We start from the raw sequence: 22716 nt of genomic DNA on the forward strand, positions 1-22716 counted from the left end.
GACGGGGGTGGTGCTGGCATCGCCTCTGTTTTATTGTCATTCCTCTACCTTTCACGGATCCAACCTGAGGGTGCATGTGTGGTCCAAGCGTGTGCACATGCAGGAAATCGATTAGTCTAATCGTTTTCTGTTCGCCTTTGCATGTGTGCCGCTTCATTTGTCATATTTAGCCCTGAGCTACGACACGGTGTGGAGCATCTCAGTGAAGAATGATGACAATGATAACCTTAGAGGCAAAGTGCATGTGTGTGTGTGTGTTAGGTTGGCCCACGAGACATCTTTAAATGTCCGAAGAGAATGAGGCGTTCGACTTTGCAAGAATCATCTGAAGGAATCAGGCCAACAAAAAGTGACACAAAATGTTCTGGTGTCTCAGCTGGCAGAGGTGACTTGTGATCGTGACGTACTTTGGGCTTTTTTTGGCTTTCTTTGTTGCACACTTCTTCAGTATTACCACATGCGCCATTGTCACTTCAGAATTGCAGCCAAAAATGATCAACAAAGCCTGAAAGATGGTTCTGGAAGGCAGTGTGGGTCTAAGACACGTTTTAAACAATCCTCCAGTAAGATAAAGGACTACTTCACCATCTCTAGATGCAAATTAATTTCTGCAAAATCAATGACATCATTTCCACAGAAAATTAAAACCCAAAAATGATTATGGAGAAGATTGCTTTGTGTTTGCTTTTCAGTGTTGTGGTATTAGCAGACATCTTCGGAACATGAGCGCTACATGAATTGCAGTGTTTGCTAATTAATTTTTTGTCCGTATATAAAATAGTGGAGATACCTCCACATGATTGAACTGTACGGACCGTTTTTGTAAACTATGTCTTCTGTCTTTTTACTTACGACAGAAGTAATGAAGCACATTGGTAATAAGAAGCTGCAGCCACACAGACATTAACCGTCTCCTGTAACTTTACAGGAGCCCTTCTGTAGTCATGATTGGTCCAGTGCTGGACAACTCTTAGTATCATTGGTTATAAATTTTTTCTATATATTTAAGGTCTGTATCAACCTAAAATCTGAAAAGAAAAAAAATTTAAATTGTGATCTAAATTGGTATAATTTTATTGTCAAACTGTACTCTGTACCAGAACTCCACAGAGTTGAAGTGGTGACGTTTTTTTACATTTCAAATTAAAATATAGCTTGATAAAACAAAACTGTTCCCTTCAAGTCATAGTGCATTTCTTTAATGTGGCTGAAAACATCCATTCATGACCTCTTTCCTCCTTTCTACCATCAGTTGTATCTCAGAAAATGTGTTAATGACAGTGAAGTGGAAGTTACCAGGGAAAAATAGAGTAATTGAAAGCACAAGACCCCACACTCACAGACAGGACAGATTATGAACAAAGTGGTCTGCTCACACGTGGATTACAGCCTGTGTGTGCAGGTCAGAGGTCGGCTGCATGCGTGGACAGAGCGCGAGTCTTCCATGAGAGCAGGCTGGTGACAGCTGGCTCAGCGGCAGAGGTGGCGGGGGTTGTTCTGGTTCTGCACCGGTGGGCACAGTTTCAGCTTAACCGGGTTTACACTGATCCCTGCTTTACATACGGCAGAGCAGCCGCCAAACATCAGCGGAGGACCTCCAAGTTACCTGGCATGATGGGCTCACTGTCAGGTCAGAACACCGGGTCCAAGCAGGAATATTATTACCAGAGGATCATGTCAAGCCCTCAGACATAACACGTTCTACAGCTACAACACTAAAGATTTTTAGCTACTAAACATAAATCCAAGGAACAGCTGATGGAATAATTGTGTGTAAAAATATGCGCATACACACACTGATCCCACTTCATAACGTCTTGTTATATTAACTCGACCAAACAGGTTGGGGTGTAGATCAAAGTTAAAATTGTCAAAGCACAAGTGGACACTTTTCCATCTGTTGTGGCATTTAAAAGCTGCTGATAACAGCTCAGAAAATCCAGCTGCTCCATTTCCTTCCTCCGTATTTAAATCCCTTAATGCACGGAGAGACCGACCAAAGCTTCAACGCCCTTTGATTGATTCCTTCTAGCAGTATGCAAAAATTTATGAGAAGTTTTAGGTCCCCATCTCCCCTCCACCCAGACCTTGGAGACATCTAGGCAGCTTATCTGGGATTTATTGAGATTTCACCTGGACAGGATTTCCATCAAAAGGCAGCTCAATCATGAATCGCGTATAGTCCATGTGGAGCCCACGTCTTAAATATTTCTGTAGTGCTCTGGGCAGCAGCGAAGGTAAAGCATGGGACAGAAACTAATATCTGATGGAGTCTGATCCATGCCGATGTGTCTCCAGGAGTCTGCAGGGACAGATAAATCATCAGAGCTTTAGGCTGAAGAGCCTCCATCATAGTTCCCCTTTGGGAGCCACGAACAGACGATGCCAGACTCAGACTTGGTCCTAAACCGTTTCTTATGGCGGACTGGGTTTGTCAGATGGCCATCTCAAAGCACACTGTTTCATGAAGAGTGGAGCAGTAAATCAACACACAGCTCACAGGATGACCATGAGGAGGATTCTGACTGGCAGCAGCAGAACCAGTCGCTGGAGGAGCTTTCATATGGCTTAGATAAACTGTCTGTGTTCATGAGTCCAAACAATCCCTCAACTGCTTTTACGCCTTGATTCACGGGGGAAGTAAGAGAGCTGGGAGAGCGGACACACTGCTGGTACCGTGTCAATACACTGTGGCTCTCCTGTGGCCTGGATACAAGCACTGATGTCAAGTTAAGTTTAATGGTGCAGCAGATTTATGTAACAAGTAGTTAACAGTGTTTTACACCTTGAAAACATAACAGTAAGCAATAAACATTGCATTTTGTCAAATGCCATCATCAAATCAGCAAGGAAATATACACCAACTATATTAATCAATGTTCCAGATATTATTTATCAAAAGCAACTCTAAACAAGTTGTTTTTAGCCTTGATTTAAAGGAACTCTGTGTTTCAAAGGTTTTGCAGGTTTCTGGAAGTTTGTTCATGATTGAAGGACAATAAAAACTGAATGCTGTTTCTCCATGTTTGGTTCTGGTTCTGGTCTGCTTGGCATCGCCAGAACCAGTAGACCTGAACTGAAACTTGTACTTCTGTAAATGTTTCCATCAATTTGTCTTTGATAGCACAGGTAACAGCAGCAGATGGAATTTGTTGTTTCTCTAAAATTCCTATCTACCATGTTTAAAAGTACAGAGTAATATATGGAAGTATGTGTTTAATTTTGGTGATGGCAATCGCTGACCAAATGGTGTTTTCTTTATAACTTTGTAATTTTGTGTTTTAATTATCTAAACTCCTTGCTGCTGAAATGTAACTGATTTGATTGAAGTGTATTAAACAGACAAATCTGTAGAATGCAAGTAAATTGTTTTATGTGTTTGACTGCATGGCAAACGTTTTCATAAACACTGATATAACTAGAAATACATAAGAAATCAAAATTAACTTTATTATCAGTTCAATTACTAAAACTAGGCTGATATTAAAAAACTTTTTTCTCCAATTTCTTGCTGCTTCTGATTCAGGAGCGTAGATGGTTGGTCATGTGGTAATTGTTTGGTCATGTGACAGTGATGCACCGCTGGATGGTGAGGAGTTTGACTGAACAGAAGTGTGATTGTTTCTCCACAGTGTAGAAGAGCTTGGAAAATAAATATGGGTCTCAGTTATCGGGCATAACAGTAATGTTATTTTCGGATATCTATATCAATCAAATTTTCAGATCAGTGCATCCCTACATATAACACACATCAATAATGCAACGGCCATTCCAATTCAATATCTTGTGCAGCTCTATTTAGAATGAAACCTAAATTGGCTGTTTGTTGTTTGATTTCAGGTTATTTTGTTGCTAGTTTTCTCTGCCTTTCTATCATTCCTGTCAGAAAACATGCTAGCTTGTTTCCAAGTAGAAGCTTCAACTGTTAGTTTTAATGAAGTGTGTTTGTGTCAATGTCATCAAGGTCTTTTTCTGAAAGACAAGAAGCCAAATGTCTGCTTTAGTGAATGACTTACAGGAGCTAGATAGGTGAAACTGTTATTGATTTTTTTTTTCTTAACTGTTTCTATGCATTGATTCTTCAAGGTTTAAGCAATTCAACCATGCCACACTTAATCAGATGTTTACAGGAGATTAACGGCAAGGAAAATAGAAATGACTAATTAACACTGCAAGAAGATTTGGGTACCAGAATATGAGAAGCTCTCCTTGCAACAGACAGTTTAATGAACATATAATTAGAAAAGAGAGGCGACATTAGTCTGTTTGGCAGGTGATCTGTGGAGAATGCTGTATGGAACGTTGCCAGCGGAGTGGCACAGATTCAGTCTTGTTTGTCCACTGCTGCCCCTCAGAGGCATGCTAAATTAAGCTTTGGACTCAGGAGTTGTTTCCTAGGAGTCTTGGCTTTGTGCAGATGTCTTTTTTATTTGGAGATAGAGAGTGAAGACCAGCAACACCAGAGAGGAGTTTGCCCCATAAAGAAAAGATACAACGTCCAAGACATAAACCATTGTGAACAAACTGATCCGTCAAGATTTTAAAACCCAGTTTTCTTGGTTTTGTTTGTTCTTCGTCAACCTTATTTTCACACAGAGCTTCAACATCCACTCACCTGCACTTCCAGGTGATTTTTTAAATCAGTTTACATCATGAAGCATCAATGTGAATCTGATGGAAATATAAGAGTACTTTACTAAGCTGCGTTCAGCTCAAGTAAACATTAAAATTTTTGGCTTCTGGTCGACTGCACTTCAGAACTGGTTCGGTCCTGTTAATTATCGGCAGCGCCAGGCACTGCAGAGCGGCGCCAGACACAGCCTCACTAAGAAACACAACAGTTGTTTTCTTAATCCCAACACAGCTAAAAATATATATATGTTTATATGAACCGCCACGCTGTAGCCCGTTTCAATGAGGCTCTGCTGACAGCGGCTACAAGATGTCAGAAATTTTAACTTAAGCTAAATCTGACAGTTCTGGACAAAAGTCCCAAGACCAGACAAGGATAACTGAAATAACAGAGATGCATTTTTATGATGATCTGGCTTAAGTCCAGAGGTTATAATCTGATTCAGCATTCGCAAACTGATCGGTCCGTTCCTGCAGGGGGGATTCCTGACAGGCAGTGCTGGGCTAGAGATATTACACATCTACATAGAGTCAGGAGTTTACCAGGAAAGGGTTGCTAGTTACTTCATGGCGTCACGGGAAATTATGTCACATTGACTGAAACCTGCAACAGATGGTACTTTTGGATGTTGATGTTTCCAAGCAACGTGCAACCACCCTTTCATCTTACAATTACAATTCAACTATTACTGATGTGGCACACTTTCACTGGTAAGAAACTGAAAATGGCAAGTTCACCAGCTGGAACGCAGTGTGTTAAATAGGAAAACATAATTTAACGAAGCCTCAAGTCAGATAATTTGCCTCAAGGAATTAAAAAAATTGAGGTACTCAAATCATTTAATGAATTGTAACAGACCTAGTTATAATTTTCTGAACTGTATTCAAATCAAATTGTAAAGTCCCCAAAGATTCCCATTGGTCTTTAAAAGCCTTTAATTTGTATCAATGACCAGCTCGGGTTTCTCATCTTTGTCTCGTCAATCATGCATAGATTTTCCATGAGGTTCAAGTCGGGCCAGTCAGCTGGCCAATCAAGCACATTGGTAAATAAAGTGGTCATTAAAGCAGGTACTGGTCCTATTCGCTGGAAGGGCTGGTGCCAGGTCCTACTGAAAAATGAAATCAATATTTCCATAAAATTCATCAGCAGAGGGAAGCATGACGTTCTGTAAAAGTTGCTCGTTGGATTCTGTGCCTCTCCCATATTCCTCCAGACTCCAGGACTTTGGATTTCCAAAATAAAGCTATAATTCACTTTTCTCTGAAGAAGACTTTAGGCTACTGACCAAAAGTCAAGAACTGACTGGATTCATATCCTGCAAATCTCCCAGAGTCCTTTAAAAGAACTTTGATTCACAAGGATTTAGTTAACCATTTACTACCAAAGGTTTACTTTCCATTAACATGATTAGATAAAACAATATGAACAACAAGCTTCTTTAACAATAACCTGGTTTTTGGTTTTCCCTCTTTAGGTCAATCGCTACCAACATACAACAACTAAGGGCAGGCCTTTTTGATGTTTCCATGTATTCTGTGAAAGGGGGTGAAAGGAATGAATTCAATTTTATGCCTCTGACCATCAAATAATGAAGTTGCAGCCCATCAGCTGACTTCTGCAGGGGTAAACCACTGCTGTGGCTCAAGTATGTGATGTAGCAATTACAGAGAGTCTGTGCAGCAAGCTGAAGTGGGGATTTAAGGCTAGAAACACACACACACACACACACACACACACACACACCGCTCTTTGCAGTGTGTTTCTGACACATCATTTCATGGCTTTAACACAAAATGGATGGCTGGATAGAGATTGACGCTTAAAAATATTTTAAAAAATCAAAAAGGCTTCAGAACCAGCTAACGTGATGGTTGTGACGGCAACCTAAACATCAGTTTTTGTTGTTGTCAAAAATCAAGTTGTGATACCAACAGAATTTTTGAAAGTTAACATGTGCAGGAAAGAACTGAATCTATGTATGATTCAAGCACGAAGCAGGTCAGAGGAGGGCTGTTAGGAGACCATGAAATGGGAAAAGATACCCAAAATCACAGACTTTCTTACCCAATACTTTGCTCTTGATGACCAGCTATCATCCGATGTCGATAATGTGGGATTTCGATGTTTTTTTGGTGTGTTAGAGTCGAAGTATGAGATTTCTAGCCGCCACCATGGTCAGTTTGTCTGTAACCACATTAGAGACAAATTTTCATGGAGCTGAAGTTGGGAAATGGCTAACGGCTGATTCCACCGAATTTTTCACTCCCTTAAGCATCTTTAATCTGCTCTAGTTTAAAAAGTTAAATGTTTAACACTTCAAACCTGAACTGGATTATTAATGGAATATTTAAAAATCAGGTGTGAAATGTGTGAAAGCTTTAATATAAAAGATATAACTTTTATATTGAAGTTATGTCTTTTATATGTCCACCATCTTATGACTACTTTGAAATGAAACAGGATCTATAAATTACAGATAAAAACTCTTATTGGCAATTGGCATTGGCAGGAAGGCTTGTCACAATAATCAAATTAATTATGTACATAATAAATTTAAATAAGCTCAATCATTTCCATTGGTATAATTTATAATTTTTCTCTTCCTACCAAAAACTGGATGATAACTCTTCAGACTGGTGCTTTTCTTCTTTTTTGAAGGACAATATTGTTTAAAGAAATCTCAAAATAACAATATTATTGTTTATTACAGTAACTTCTGGGACAATTTATTGTCCGGTAAACTTTGTTATTATGACAGATCTGTTGGCAAGTACTTAAATAGAAGTACTTGTACTTGGTTTAAAAATGACTAATTATTAGAGACATATTGTAAGGAAATCCAAGTGATTTTAGCATTTAAAGAGAAATGATGAACTCACTGTTCTCATAACTTGGCTAACTTAACTCAAGCAATAAAAATCGAGTAAGAGGCTGATTAAGTTATAGAAAACTCATATTTCTCAATCAGATTTCTAAAGGTCACGACGTGGCAGCAGTAGACTGATTGTGGAATGACCTCAGCCTCTGTGGACTCTCTGACCGATCTGCAGCTTTACTGATAACGACACTGAGGATGACTCTGTCAGCATGTGAACCGCAGCCCTAACAGGCTGCAGACGCGTGGCTGAATCTGCTCACGTGACAGCGGGATGGGACAGGTGCGGCCACAGGCTTCATGCCCAGAATACAAAGCCAGGCATTAAACACTGCGCAGATGAGACCACACCTCTGAGCCAGATGTTTTTACCGCTGCAGGGACTCGATAATTAGCCGCCGGCATCACAAGAAGAGAATGACAGCAGTGACTAATAAATGACAGGTCATACCTCATCTAGTAAAAGTCACACTGTTAGAAGAAATGCAGCTTCATTTAGCGATTTACAGAAAACATAAAGAATACTGGAAGACCAAGATATGGGAGTATGGGTTCATGTTTGAAATAAAAATACACATGAGGAAGAAAAAGATGGTTTCTTTTGATGACGGGTTATAAAACATGCAATGTTCAATGCCAAAATGTGTACCAAATTCTGTAGATCAAAAGATTTCAATTTATCTGAGCTGAAAGTTATTATTCACCTGCTGGAGTTATCAAGGTGTCCAGATGTCAGTGGGGAAAATATTGGTAAATAATTCATGATAAAACTCTGGGAGCTCCTTCTGTGAAGAGGCTGCTTCCTCTGTGTGTCTCCCACTAGAGGGGGTTAAGCACATCTTCAATGTTCATTAGTCAGAGTCTGAGACAGAGAGCAGACTGTTAGTAAGAAGCAGCTGCTGATCTTCCTGGTTATTTTCACTGGCTGACAGGTAACAAAACAACTACCACCTTTGACCGTTACTTTACTAAAAACAAAAATAACTGTCCTCGTTGTATAAAACATGAAACCCAACAAAATGTAGCTCTCAATTAGGCATAACATTATGACCTGGAGGAACGGACAATATTTAGAGGGCAATCTTAGTGATCCATCCAGCAACCATCCCTGACTCATGTCTCTCTGCTTACATTACCCAGAATGCCATGCGGTTCTAGATAAGAGCTCAGTGAAATTATTTAACTTCCTATCGTATTTTCAATTGATATTGATCATGTCAATCACAACTGCTATAATGCTACAGAGGAAAGCAACACTTCAGTTAATGTTTTTACTCAATGGGGACTGAATTACCTGCAGTAACATATAAAATGGTTAGATTTATTTTATCTTTTGCCCTGAAAAATCAGCAGTATAGAAAATTAGGGATTTCTCTTTGTATTGGTATGGAATTTAGACACATTTTAGTTAGAACCCGACATGAAATTTGTACATTTCTGGCTCATCGCTGTTCCTTTTTCATCACTTTTGATGGAAAATATACATAGCAAAACTAGGAAATGAAAAATTAACATGAATTCATTCAAATTAGAATTAAAATTTGTGATATGAGGCAAGTGAAAATTTATGTCTTCTTTGTCACTGAGAAAAGAAATGAAAACATTTCAGAGAAAGAAATAAATGCAACCAACTACAAAATGTTTCTGTGGCTTTAGCTCATTAAATCAGAATTTACAAAGAAAACTAATGTAATTATTTGCCAGAACTAAACTACCATGGCATTAGATCAATTTTTTAATTATTAGTAAATGTTACTGTATTCACATCATAAGCCAATACTTATAATAGTAACTAATAATAACACAAGCTGAGTCAAAGCTTATAATAAAGAAAGTGTGTGTAAATGAGTGTTTGGGAGGTAGAGTGCTCCACAGCTTGCGTCAGCAGGAACACAATGACTCACAGTGAATCCAGGTTGGACCAGCGTTGTGACGACAGCAACAACCTGTCTCCTGTTTCTGCTGCTAACTAACAGGATATGCACTCCCATTCAGTGCTCAACTTGTCCATCCTTCACTTGGCATGGAGTCAAATGGAGGAAAAAACACTTGTCAGCCAAATAAGCTTGTTTTGCTTGACACTGCTGTACTTTAACTGGCACTGAAGCAGAAAGAAAAAACGACTTATAAACTGTAATCCCTTTTTATTTGGAATTTATTTGTACAAATACCCCTGAGCAGTAATCTGTCACACTTTATTTTTAGATTTTCTGTGAAATAGAAACAACTCTATGTAGCTGAGGGCAGTTAGGAGGAAATTTAAGTTATTTATAGCTAATGTTTGTTTTTAGTTTCTATGAATAGAGTAAAGTTCATCACGCATATTGGTAATGGCCGCTGGAAATGCTTTAGTATTGCATTAGGATGATTTGATGTTATTTTTTGTGTATTTGCATTACTCATAAATAAGCTCAAGTAGTTTCTGCAGAACCTTTATTGTCCAATTACAAGATTATTTGATAATCAACAGAATACTCAATTACTAAAATAATCATTAGCTACAGTCCTATTGTTGATGTTTGTAAATGGTGCTGCTATTCTTGGAATAGAAAGAGTCTTGAAAAAGAGAGTTTATATCTCCAGGTTTTTATCTGGTTAGGTAAAGGTTATTACTAATATTTTACAGTTCAATCTGGTGGTTACTGATTACTGAGCTCATTCCAGCTGATACCACAGAGGTTCTGCAGCCATGTGGTCATTAAGAGTCGGAGTTTTTGGGATATGGAGCCGCCATCCCACTTCTGAGATCCTCCACAGAAATACTGAACCACATGAACCACAGCAAGACAAAACAAGTTCATGGGGGAGAATTATTATGCTTTCTCAAGTTTGTCATGTTTGAACATATTTCTTGCTTATTTCATGTACAACTCTTGTCCAAGGAACGTGTCCTTTAGTGCAGAGGATGCAGTCGCTCATGTCCTAATAAACTGTCCAGGTGCTACACTTGTGTGATTCAGAGTTCCTCTCTGTATATTCTTCACAATTAGGTTATCAATTAGCGTCAAGATAATCAAGTTTGTCATTTGTAAATCGATTCAGAACCGTCCATTTCTTCACCTCGATGCATTCAGAATTAGATTTTATCCCTCAGCCCTAAATCATGTTAGCTCATTCTTACTGCCACCACTTATGTCCTCTAGATCTGCCAGTTCCTTGCATATAAAATCATTCACATACGCCTCAAAGATCTGCATGGCTCAGAATACATTCAAACTGTTGCTCCTGGGATTTGATTGGTTTCTGTGAGCTTTTGTGCTTGTTATATCTGCTGGAAAATATTCAACCCATTTGTTCTTGTGCCAGGTTTTATAAATCTGCAGTGTCCTCTCTGTGTGTGCATAATAAAAGTTAAGACATTTATAAAGAAGCGTCTGCATAGAAGCATCACATGCCTTTAAGGCTGTTTTATTTGTATTCCGGATGTGAGATAGCTAAAAGGCAACATAGGAAAAGGTATAGCAGCAGAGCTAAACAACAGTTTACCTTGTGCAGCAGGCGGATCTCGATAAGTTTCTACTCTACAATCAAGCTGCAAGCCATGACGCCTGGCAGGGATTACCAAGGGATTACAATATATTCACCCCAATGGGATTCCATCACATGGTGGATCAGAGTCCTGTGACAGGGGACCATTGAAGAGCTCTCCCTAAGAGCCACAAACGTTTCTGTGACAGATTTGACAAAGAGCTCAGTGCTGTCTGAGAGCTCAACACAAACTGCTGTCTGGCTACAATATAAACCACTCGCTGCAAGCTTTTAATGTAAATACAAGTTGCTCAAAAAGTAGGAATCCTAATTTTAAAACTCATCAGAAAAGCAGAAAAGTGACTCCAAAAATCTGTCACAACACAAGACATCTCAAAAATCAGGATAGTGAACAGCATGCATTAGAACCTTTATGTGATTAAGCCTGGAACTGCTGATGAAACTAAGTAACAGCATCAAAAGTACTGTCACGAGAGAAATATTCTAAATCCCCTTGTTCTCCATTTGTTGCATTAAACACTGGACGCCATCTGTTGGGTTGGCAGGCTGAATGCAGCAACAGCAGGGTGGCAGCTGCCGGCCTGAGACGCCACAACCCAGCCAGAGCTCCCTCTTGTATGTGGATGTAGTCTGAAAGTATCACTCAGGGCCTCGTTAATGGACATTTCAGACTAGAACATGGACCAAAACAAAGCCAAAATGTTGTTTGAAGAAATAAAAGCCAGCCTCTTTGATCAAAGTGAAGAAATATTGTAATTTATATATTTTTTTAAATGATCTAATCTATCAACCCTCTTTTGATCCCCTCTCTGTACTCCAACCTGTTCTACAGGCAGTAGGTGACGGAGATGGGCCTTCGTCTGGGCAGTTGGAGTGACTCCCTGTGGTGGCCGCCACCGCTGCCGCTGTTGCTGCTGCTGCTGCTGTTCTGCACAACCCCCTCCTCTTTGGGTCGGCCCTTCGGGTTCCCCGTGCCCTCTGTGAACGTAGCGGTGGTGTTCAGCGGCCCGGCCTACCAGACGGAGATAAAGGGCCGTTTGAGCCGGGAAAACTTCATGGACCTGCCGCTGGAGGTGAACCCCATCACTGTGCTGGTCAACAACACTAACCCACGCGCTCTGCTCACCCGGATCTGCGACACCCTGTCAACTAACCGGGTCCACGGCGTGGTGTTTGAGGACAATGTTGGCTCTGAGGCTGTGGCACAGATTCTGGACTTCATCTCCACACAGACAGCAGTGCCCATTGTGGGTATCAGCGGCGGCTCTGCAGTGGTCCTGCCTTACAAGGTCAGTCAGGGTCAAATTTAAGGAAGGAACGGGACCAATAAAGACCCATTTGGGGTTGCATGCAATGTGCTGAGTTGCTGTTTTAAAATGTCTCCTCACTTTTGAGGTTTCTGTTGTTTTCTAGGCACTTTTTCTTGGCATATCTCCCTCAATAGTTAAAAACAGCAATTAGCATAAATACTTCAGCAGCGTGGATGTTAGTGTTAGTTCTTAGGGTTGGCCGATAAGTTGATTCAATCTGTTAATTAACTTTTTGATTTTTGAAGAGGAATTCTTAAAAAATCTGAACTTTTTTTTACCAATGGGTTGACTGACATGAGCATGCCCAAGGCCTACCATTTTGTTTTACAGCTTCTATTTATTTGGACTTTGAATTCAGCTCAACTCAACAATAGAGTATTAGGGGCAAACTAAGTCTTTTTCTTTAATTATGAGAATAATGTTCTATTATTACCAACATAAAGCTGTAATATTAGAAGAAGGCCTATGTGAAAAACAGCAAAACATTTTAATAGTATCTTTTATATAATCCCTAATACTTAAAAAATACCTATTCTTTAAGACATCAGCATCAAATTATTATCAGAAACAGACTTCATGACTGTCTATGTTTCTCATCAAAATGACTTTTCTCATAATTTTAAGGTATATTTTAATGCTAAAATTACATCTTTCTGCTAATATCACTATATTCTTATATAATGACTATGTTCTATATAATTAATGAATCTATAACCTGTAAATTACTTTGTGTTTCAGTTCAATAGAACCTTTTTACTTATGGGAACATTTCAGTTAGAACCTGATGTTCAGGTTCTGTCTTTTGTAGTATTTTAGTCAATCACTCCAAACAGTCTAACGCCTACTACACTATAATTACACTCCCAAAAGCAGAAAGGAAACAGTTTCCCTGAAAACTAATGATGTATGTCATCAAACATTATTATTTCCATATGGACAGCAAATGTGCTGAAATAGCTGACATTAGATTCTATCATTTTCATAATGAATCATAAACAATCTCCGTCTGCAGATAAATGCATTAATAGAAATCAGGAAATGGAACCGGAAACAGATACCTCTCATATTCAATCTAACCTTTGACCCTGTGATCAATGTGGAGTTTGAAATCAGCTCAGCTCCGAATGTTGTGAGAAGGGAGTCATGGTAGAGGACTCAAGAGATGCTTGTGAGACATCTGAGTGTTTAAACTTTGTTTGGTTTGAAGCTGGGAGGTGTAGCAGCCGTGATCCATCAAGGAGGCACAAACACTCTCCACAAAGGGATCAGCCACAGGGACAGACACTAATCCTTTCAAAATAGCTTTCTCCTGGTTGTCTACTACAGATGTGTACAGAAGGACAGGCTGGCAGAGGAATGTAATACCACGGGAAATGCTTGGTCAAACTGATGATCTTAAAAGATTTAGGAAACAGTGGATGTCATATTATAGAATAGGTTGGAGGAAATATCAATTTTGAGAGTGAAAATAATCAACATTGATGCACCATAAGATATGCATACATTACTATGCTCAATCTAAACTTCCAAAAAAATCTTTAGACTACTTTGTATAACTGGCTGCAAGTTTGGTGACCCCTAAACTTTCCAGGATGCTTAAAACCTTCTGAATAAGGGAGTTTACAAGAGTTACACTGGAGGAGAGAGATTTTAGCTTGTTTTGATCCGTTTTCATCTGCAGTTTGTCTGATAATCTTGACCAAAGAAGTCAGGAGACTCAGGAGACGGCTGGAGGCAGCACGATTGAAACTTGGCTTTAAGCAGAGAAGCTAAGCTGATAAACAAGGAGCAGAGTTGGTCTTCAGTTTTACAAAGAACTTTTAAAAGGCAACCGAGTCAAACGATGAACTTGTTTATCCTCCATAAAAAGGAATCCAGCTTCTCTGTAAAGCAGCTTTTATTCTGGTCTTTGTGCAGCCGTCTGCTAGGCTGTGTCTGACCTTACGGCTTATTTTGCTTTAAATGTTGATTGTTTATCTAATTTCCGAGCTGCATCTACTCTTAACCGACAACATCTGTCTGTAAGTGGTCCTAATAAAATGCCAAGTCAGGTTAAAGGGCTTCACTTCTGTTTAGCTGCTTTTTGTCATTTAGTGGTTGATCATTTGTGCTCTGGTAATCAGTCATCAAACCCACTTTGTATGGGCAGATTATTGATCTCAAAGTTTCAGGTATTGGTTGTTTTTCTGAATATCTGTCAGACCAATCTAATGTTTATAACAAAGGAGCCAAACTGGGTGGTAAAAATAATTTCTACTTTTAGATTACGTGGAGGTTTGTTTTCATCCTGCTGTTTTTTTTCCAGTGCTCCATCTGGGATTTGACCCAGTGAGCTCAATTTCTCAGGATGCATCTCATACTGGCCAATCAGTGATCACACGTTGCGAACAATGACTTTGAATTTCAGGGTGGCTTTTGAATTGCAACCTATCGATGGTTGTAGTTTGGCAACAGAGAAAATAAAGGACGCCACTCACAATTCCAAATACTGAGCACTTAGAGGTGAAACGGGAAATGTTTAAGTTTCGCGTTTTATATTTGTCAAAGACAAACACAAGCAACTAGCTAAACACAGATCCAACCCTTGAGTAATCAATAGTCTCTCTATATCTGAGGGTCCAGACCCTCCGTATGAAGCAAAGCGTAAAACAAGTGGCTGGTTTTTGACAGGCTAATGTTTTATTTAATGTTTATTTAACAAAGTGGGAAAACTTTGTTTAACTTTATTAAAGAATTAAATTCTCCAAAAATTTACATTTTTAGCACCCATGGTTTTGTGGTAATAAATTTAAAAAGATGTCGACCTAACCCTAAAATGTACTAAAAATAGTGAATGTTTAATTTCTTTACTTCTTTCAATTAATTGTTTTGCTGCTTGACATGGATTTTTACGTTTTTATGTTTTAGCAATTTAAAGCAATATGAACGCTGTTGCTGAAATCAGCTGTATGAATAAACTCGCCTGATAAGTCTTAACATTGAAAAGTAATGTTTTTAATGTTAAAAACAATAAAAACTGAAATTTAGTCCAATTAACTAAATGTGAAATTAGTAGATATAAAATTCAGAGAAAGTATTTTGGGCTTTTTTTTAGTATCTCATTATTTTAATCACCTGATTTTAGATAAAATGGACTAAATAGTTTATGTTTATTTCCAAACTGAATGCATTTAAACAGCCTGTATCCAGACAGCTCAGCCCTGAGGGGGATTTTTCCCTCCAGAAACTCAGTGAGAGTTGTAATCCACACCCATTTGAACCAAATCCTTTTTTTAGTTTCTGTTTTTCTCCCCATAATCTGCCCTTCACAGCATATGCCACAAAGAGAGAGAGAGAAGTTGCTTCTAAGTGGGAGAGATATATTGTCCTGCATACAGCACTGAGATGATTTTGCAGTTAATCTGCATTAATGGGGTTTTCCAACAGAAGGTGAGTTTCCTCAAGTCACAAATGAACCTTCAGCAGTCTGGATGAAAGGTTAAGGTGGAAGCACTCTCCTCTCAGTGAACATTTCTCAGTGAAAAACGTAAGTTTATTTCATTTTTAGTCAAAAAATTTATGCTTCAGTTTATCATCATCAAATAATTTCAAACCCTCGCTTCCTGTAGTGTTAGTGTTTGCCCTTCATTTGTTTAATTAGAAACAAGTAAACACCAGTAAGATCTTTATGATTTCCATAATTCACGTGTTTTCAAACATCTCCCTCATCAGCTGCAGCCATTTTAGCAGAGCTGCTGTGTGATGTAGCCATCAACATGCTCCTCCAAGGTAATGAAAGAGGTTTTACTCATCAGTTAATGTGGAGACATTAACTGACTCCATCCAATCTGATGGAGTTTACACTCATTTACACTGAAGCAATTCTAACTCAAATGCAGACAGAGCAAATCAATCATAATCACTTGCAGAATAAACACGTGTAATAAGAAATAAGATGGTAGATGTTGAAATAAATCACTGCTCTTTACTGGTAATTAGACAGTAAAAGAATTTCAAGCTGTTAATATGTATGCCGTCTAGTGAAGGCATTAAAGCTGCCTGTCAGAAAAGTATTGAACGTGTTATTAATATGGAGTGTCCCTGTTGGAAAGTGAACGTAATCTCCTCACCCCGCTGTGGCACCAGCTTCCAGACTGACATGCCTCACCAGATCAGTTCCTAATTTTGTGAGGTCCTGGGTAATCATTCACTCTATATTCACTACATCTACACAACAGGCAGCAAGGATCAGGTTATTATCACTGACCTTTAACAACACAGAGAGATGACAGTTTTACTGTGTTACAATTAGTAACAAGTTACCAAATCAAGAACTGTGAGTTCAACAATAAAATGAATGAAATACTAAATAAAATGTGTAAATAAAACATGTATTGCAAGAAGGCAAGTTAACAGTTTAAATTCCACAAATCAAGAACATCCTACAGATTGACACTGAAAGAAATCCTGGTGTGCATGATAGCCAAGTGTAGATTTAGTCCAGTTCTGGTGAATTCAGTTGATTGGACTGAATTAAGTCCAATCAACTGAATTGATTGGACTCCCACAGTTGACAAGGTAGGTCAGAGGTCAAACACCAAGAATGAAATCAAAGGAATTGTCTGTAGATTTCAAAGACAAGATTGTCTCAAGGTACAAATCTGGAGAAAAATCCAGATGGGCCAAACAAGAGACTTGAATCTGTTTGAACAACTCTGGAGAGATCTGAAAATAACTGACGGATGTCTTCATCCAATCTGATGGAGTTTGAGAAGAACTGTTGGCCAAACTGCCTAAAGATTAGTGAGCTGAGCTAATGGCATCAGATTCAACGAGACCCGAGGCTGGAGCTGCTGCCAAAGGTGGATCAACGAAGTGTCAAGAAAAGGTTGTGAATACTGACGTAAATGAGAAATTGTCATAACAAGGGCTTTCTGTAACGACATTTGACAAGGGAGTGTCATTTGCTATATTTTGAAATAACGTTGTAACATAAAATGCGGAAAAAGTGAGGTGCTTGAAAATTTTCTGGGTGAACTGTAGGTTCAACAGCTGTTCAGAGTGCTAAACAGATTTTAGCTCCAACATAAAGCACAGATGTTCAATAGTAATGTAAATATCCTGCAGGTGCAGGGGCTGTTTTAAGTACAAAGCATCAATATGTGAATGTAAAAAAATAAACATCAGTATGAAAGTAATAATGTTTTAAGGTCTGCTTAGCTTGATATTAACTCCACTGCACATTTCAGAGAAAACTAAAATTGCCCTCTTCATCTTACCATATTTATCTGACAGCTTTTATCTTCATATCACAGTTGATTTATGTGACGCTGTCAGAAGCAGTTAAACCAATGGAGCTCACTCACTTTTAAATGCATCACTAGAAGTAAATTCTGATCTTGGAAAGTGACGGGTGGATATTACAGGCTGATCAGATTCCTTTTCTTAAGCCATTTTACTTTGTTCTGTAACATTAGATTACAGGCTGTTGGTCTTAGAGGTTAAAACAACCAGACAGCTACACGTCAATTTAAGGTGAAAGAGGAAGCTTTGATTTTGCCAGTAGGGTTGTCATAAAATGGCAGGGCTAATGTGATTGGGAAACACAGACGTTTGGTGTCCTTCAAATGTAATTTAGCAGTCAAAATTGCAGGTATATATATATGAACTATTTTCCTCCAATCATTAAAAATTAGCTTGATATTGTAAGTTGAACTTCAAAGCATTCTTTAATGGATCCTTTCTGCAGACTGACACATCCCATCCTGCGAACCAGAGAGTTTTAAGAGAACAAAATGTAAGTCTTGCAAGAACAAGAGCCTGAGGCGGTTCTCTAAACTAGAGCAGTTCTTTTTTTATCTCTCTTTTCTACTTTTTGAACTCACTTCTCTCCGCTGCCACATCCTGCATTTTAAAACTGACTGCACTGTTGCAGCCCGACTTATCTCAACTAAAGGCAACAGTGTTCAAACACTGATAAGCAGCAGCCAACAGGGAGCGTGGAGCAGTGTTGGCGGTCAGTGGACATGCATGAAGTCCAGCTTCATTCTGCAGGCACTGAAATGTGAAAGACTGGGATGTGAACAGAGGATGGAAGTGTTTTAACACTGTTGCCTTTAGTTGAGATAAGTTTGAGTGCTTCATTTTAGAGGGCATTGAAAAAGAGTTAGCCACCTTTAATGTCACAAATACTAAAAATCAAAGTGTTATTGTGAAGGTCGGTGCAGAGTTTCTGGAGCTTAGCAAGTTTCTGTCTGTAACTTTATAGTTCATCAATTTTAATTTAATTATTGACAAACTGAGAGAAAATCTAACATTTAGTGAGAAATGCCTAGGATAATCTGTCATTATGCAGGGTCTGTGTGACGTCAGCAGCACAGGAAGCTGTTGCCAGGGCACTTCCTGCTGCGTGGCGGAGGCACACATATGTCACAACCAAGAGACGTCGCCAGAAGTCACTCTCTCCACGAAGGGCCATGTGTGTGTGGGTGTGACTGTGGGATTGGCTTTGAAACATTGTTTTATGTTCAAACATGAAAGCAAACATCAGGTTTAAATGTTTGTGAACAAACATAACTCTATATTGCTAAATTCATCTTTGGAACTATGAATGTTTAATATTTCACTTTCTTAATTCCTGCTTGAAGGTTTTTCATTATTTATTGCATTATGTGTGATAGTAGGCACTTTCAGAAAGCAGGGCCGAATGTCTTCTAAGTGGAAAAACGTCCAGTTGAAAGCTGGCAAATTTATTATTTTACCCAACTAAGGAGAAATAGCAGGAAATTTCTGCTCAATAGAACTTACGTTGTTAATCAGAGTAATAATTTAGATGCAAGGAAAAAAAATGTATGCAAGTCAGATAAAGATCACATCTACAGTATAGAGACATACTGGGAAAGGTAAAAACAGTGTAACTACTTACTATTAAATTGGTTTCAACCTCATGCAGCGCAGTAGCATTGGTTGGAGAAATAGAGCTTAAGGTACAGTAAAATTTGAAATAGAGATGATTAAATTGTTTCCAAAATAAAACATGTATTATGTCCTGGATATGAATATCCACGAAGCAGTCTGCTGTATGTTCCCAGCATGTGGTTGTTATGTTACAAAATAATCAAAAAGTGCCATGTTTATATGAGCAGCACCCCTGCAAAGTTATTTTATTCTAAAAGGGGAAAGCTAGTTTCCACATGCATATTTTCCTGATAAATATATCCCTTCAAATGCCTAATATTAGCATTCGTGGGATCTACTAAATGGGGATTATAAATATCCCCCGTTGAATATCATTTTCAACGGGGGATATTTAGACTTTTTTTTTACCAAACAGAAATGTCACACAATTTGTTCATTTCAAGTCTATCCAACTCTTAACATTTGCATTCCCATCGAGCTAGCATCCCTGGCGGACAATTAAATGTCCAATTTCTGTAAATGATTCCCCGCATCCTTTGATTCCTCGGACTGCGCTCTGCACTCTGACAAGACAGTCGTGACTTGTGGCTTTGAGCTGCAGCGGTGCCTGCAGTAATGCCCCAGGCTCATTTGGACCAAGCCATCTGTCTGCCCTCTGCTAATTGAGCTGTCCGGGTCTGAGGAGTTAAAGGTACTTTGTGGCTCCATGTGCAAGGGAGCATGAAGGAATCAGTAAGAAAAACAAAACCAGACATCCTCGTAGACACTACCAGACAGCCCAGCGCCTGTCAGTGAGGGAACAGCCTGATTGAGGCTGGAGCACTGACAGATCTGCAGCAGGAGGAGTGGATTTCTCAGGTTGTACAAACCTGCATGAAATCTCTGCACCAAACGTAAATGTTCGCCTCATCCATCTCTGTCCACAGCGGATTCACCAGGCAGAACCAGCTCCCTCTAAATGCGCTGATAACTGAGTGTCCTATAGGCGAATACAGAAAGAGCAACCATTTTAAGGAAAATATATGAGCTCTGGGCTGATTTAATGAAATAAAAAATGAAGAATGGATGCCAAAGAAATTTGATTATTTTAATTCCCAGTTTGCTTTTATAGGGGAGAAAGTTGAATTCTTCTGGATGAAAGAAAATGCACTGTGCATGAAAGGTGTATTTATTCCATAATTTCCCTTGCTGTTTGAGGAAACAGTGACAGAAAAACAATGGTGCAGTCAGAGGCTGGATTTAGCAGTGTCGTCTGAAACTGTGAGACACTAATTCATCACAAGACAGCTAAACCCGTCAAGGACAACAGGGAGTCGGAAAGAATACGATCACAGGCTGCCAGGAGTCTCGGAACACCTGACCCCTCCACCACCGGAGCAGCGAGGGCTCAGCGCGCGGCGTAGCTCGGGTTCTCCCTGGGGAGGAAAACGGGTCAGGACGGGCTACTCTAGAGATTTAACACCAGGACAAAAACTCCACTTTCTAAGGCAAAAAAATGTTTGGTCTGAATTTTTAGTTCACTGATTACACAGTAACAGATCTAGTAGATTTGTGACTGTTCACACTGTAGGAGGAGATTTACTGAAAATATAGCGAAGAGAAGGGAAATCACATTTTTGGTCTGATCTCTACTTCTGAACAGAGTAAAGGCAATTCATCTTCCAAGATGAAAACATTTTCAGAACAGACAGATAAAACATGCGCTGATCATCCGTCTTTGCAGCTTGAAAAATGTCATGAAGGTTTATGTCAAGTTTATTTGTACTTAAACAGGCCTATTGATAAGCCATTCAGTGATTAAATAGTGAGAGAAAGCTTACCTGCTACCAAAACAAATGGATTGGTTGCACACTTCAAAATGTGTGATCTGTCTGGGTTTAACCTTCTTAAGAGATTTGATCATTTGGACCCCACAAGATTTTTTACATTGTGCACAAATCCCCGATGCCCTTTTAAATTTTTTTTTGTGTGTTTCGGGAATTGACGGTCCGATGGGACAACCCCTTTCCCTGTTGCTCATTTACACGGTTGCATATGTCGGCTTCCCTACCAATATACTGCATGTAACCGCAAGAGGTTTAAAGAATGTTGTCTTCAAAAAGGTCCTCCAGATTTTATTCTAGAGTCTGTGTATAAAAAAACCACTGTATTTATTTGTACAGGACCAACAGGTTAAGTGAAGAAAATGGTGTCCTGTTTCTCTCCTTTACTACAGGGTGAAGGTTCCAACTTCCTCCAACTGGGTTCCTCCATCGAGCAGCAGATTAACGGCATGTTCAAGGTGATGGAGGAGTACAACTGGGACAGCTTTGTGGTCATAACCAGCCTGTACCCGGGTTATGAAGCCTACGTGGATTATATCAAGTCCTTCACAGACACCAGCTACTTCATGTGGGACCTGCAGGACGTGTTGTCCTTCGACATGTCGGCTGACAGCACAAACGACATACGAGCTCGGAGGCTGCTGCAGCAGATTGATGCCCAGGTCCTGTTGGTCTACTGCTCCCACGAAGAGGCACAGTACCTTTTTTCATTAGCAACCGAAGTTGGACTAATAGGACCGGGCTACATCTGGATTATCCCCAGCATGGCCGTGGGAAACCCAGACATCCCGCCACCTGACAGCTTCCCAGTGGGGTTGATCAGCATCATCACAGACCGCTGGAGGATGAGTCTGAGGAAGAGGGTGCGGGACGGGGTAGCTATTGTGGTTAAAGGGGTCCAGAGCTTCAGGAAGCAGAGAGGCTTCATTCCTGAGGGTCACAGCGACTGTCACAACCCTGTCAAACAATCTGCCATCAACGACACGCTGTTCAGGTAAGACACTGTCTTAAAGACTAATCTGAACCCCAGATTTTTTATGTTAATAAGATTTACATACAATACAAAAATGGAGGGGGGGTAATTTATCACATCTATCATTTATTGTGAAAATGTCTTTTCAGGATAAAAGGTTTGGGTTTATTATTGCCACATTAAATTTCCGTTAATAAAAAATATTATTTTTGTTATTTTGTTCCCTAATTTTGTTTGATGAAAGCATAAAAACATATAATTAAAAATATATGATCAAATAAAGTATCTTTGCATTTCTCTCACAGCTATGTTTGATGAATGTGATTAACTTATTTTAAATACATGTAAAACCATCCATCCATCCAGCCATCCATCTTCTTCCGCTTATCCGGGGTCGGGTCGCGGGGGTAGCAGGTAGCATCTTCAGAAGGGAGGCCCAGACTTCCCTCTCCCCAGCCACTTCCACCAGCTCCTCCGGAGGAATCCCAAGGCGTTCCCAGGCCAGCCGAGAGACATAGTCCCTCCAGCGTGTCCTGGGTCTTCCCCGGGGCCTCCTCCCGGTGGGACGTGCCCGGAACACCTCACCAGGGAGGCGTCCAGGAGGCATCCTGACCAGATGCCCGAGCCACCTCAACTGGCCCCTCTCGACATGAAGGAGAGTCCGGGAGGGACTCTACTCTGAGTCCCTCCCGGATGACTGAGCTTCTCACCCT

General features: G+C 39.7%; 1 protein-coding gene and 1 long non-coding RNA gene across 2 annotated transcripts in view; one reads left to right on the plus strand and one right to left on the minus strand.

Moving 5' to 3' along the window:
- The window catches only part of LOC122822521, a 93486-nt gene that overhangs the window by 36342 nt on the left and 34428 nt on the right, over nt 1–22716 (minus strand). The gene's annotated exons all lie outside the window — the stretch shown is intronic.
- Nucleotides 1–22716, plus strand: part of grin2ca (glutamate receptor, ionotropic, N-methyl D-aspartate 2Ca) — a 59370-nt gene that overhangs the window by 4187 nt on the left and 32467 nt on the right. Inside the window, exons 2-3 of the mRNA XM_044101248.1 lie at nt 11833–12289; nt 21423–22024. Of these exons, the coding sequence (XP_043957183.1) occupies nt 11849–12289; nt 21423–22024 (1043 nt within the window). The 5' untranslated portion in view covers nt 11833–11848. The remainder of the gene's footprint in view (nt 1–11832; nt 12290–21422; nt 22025–22716) is intronic.

This window comes from Gambusia affinis, linkage group LG19, assembly GCF_019740435.1.
Source record: "Gambusia affinis linkage group LG19, SWU_Gaff_1.0, whole genome shotgun sequence".
NCBI lineage: Eukaryota > Metazoa > Chordata > Actinopteri > Cyprinodontiformes > Poeciliidae > Gambusia > Gambusia affinis.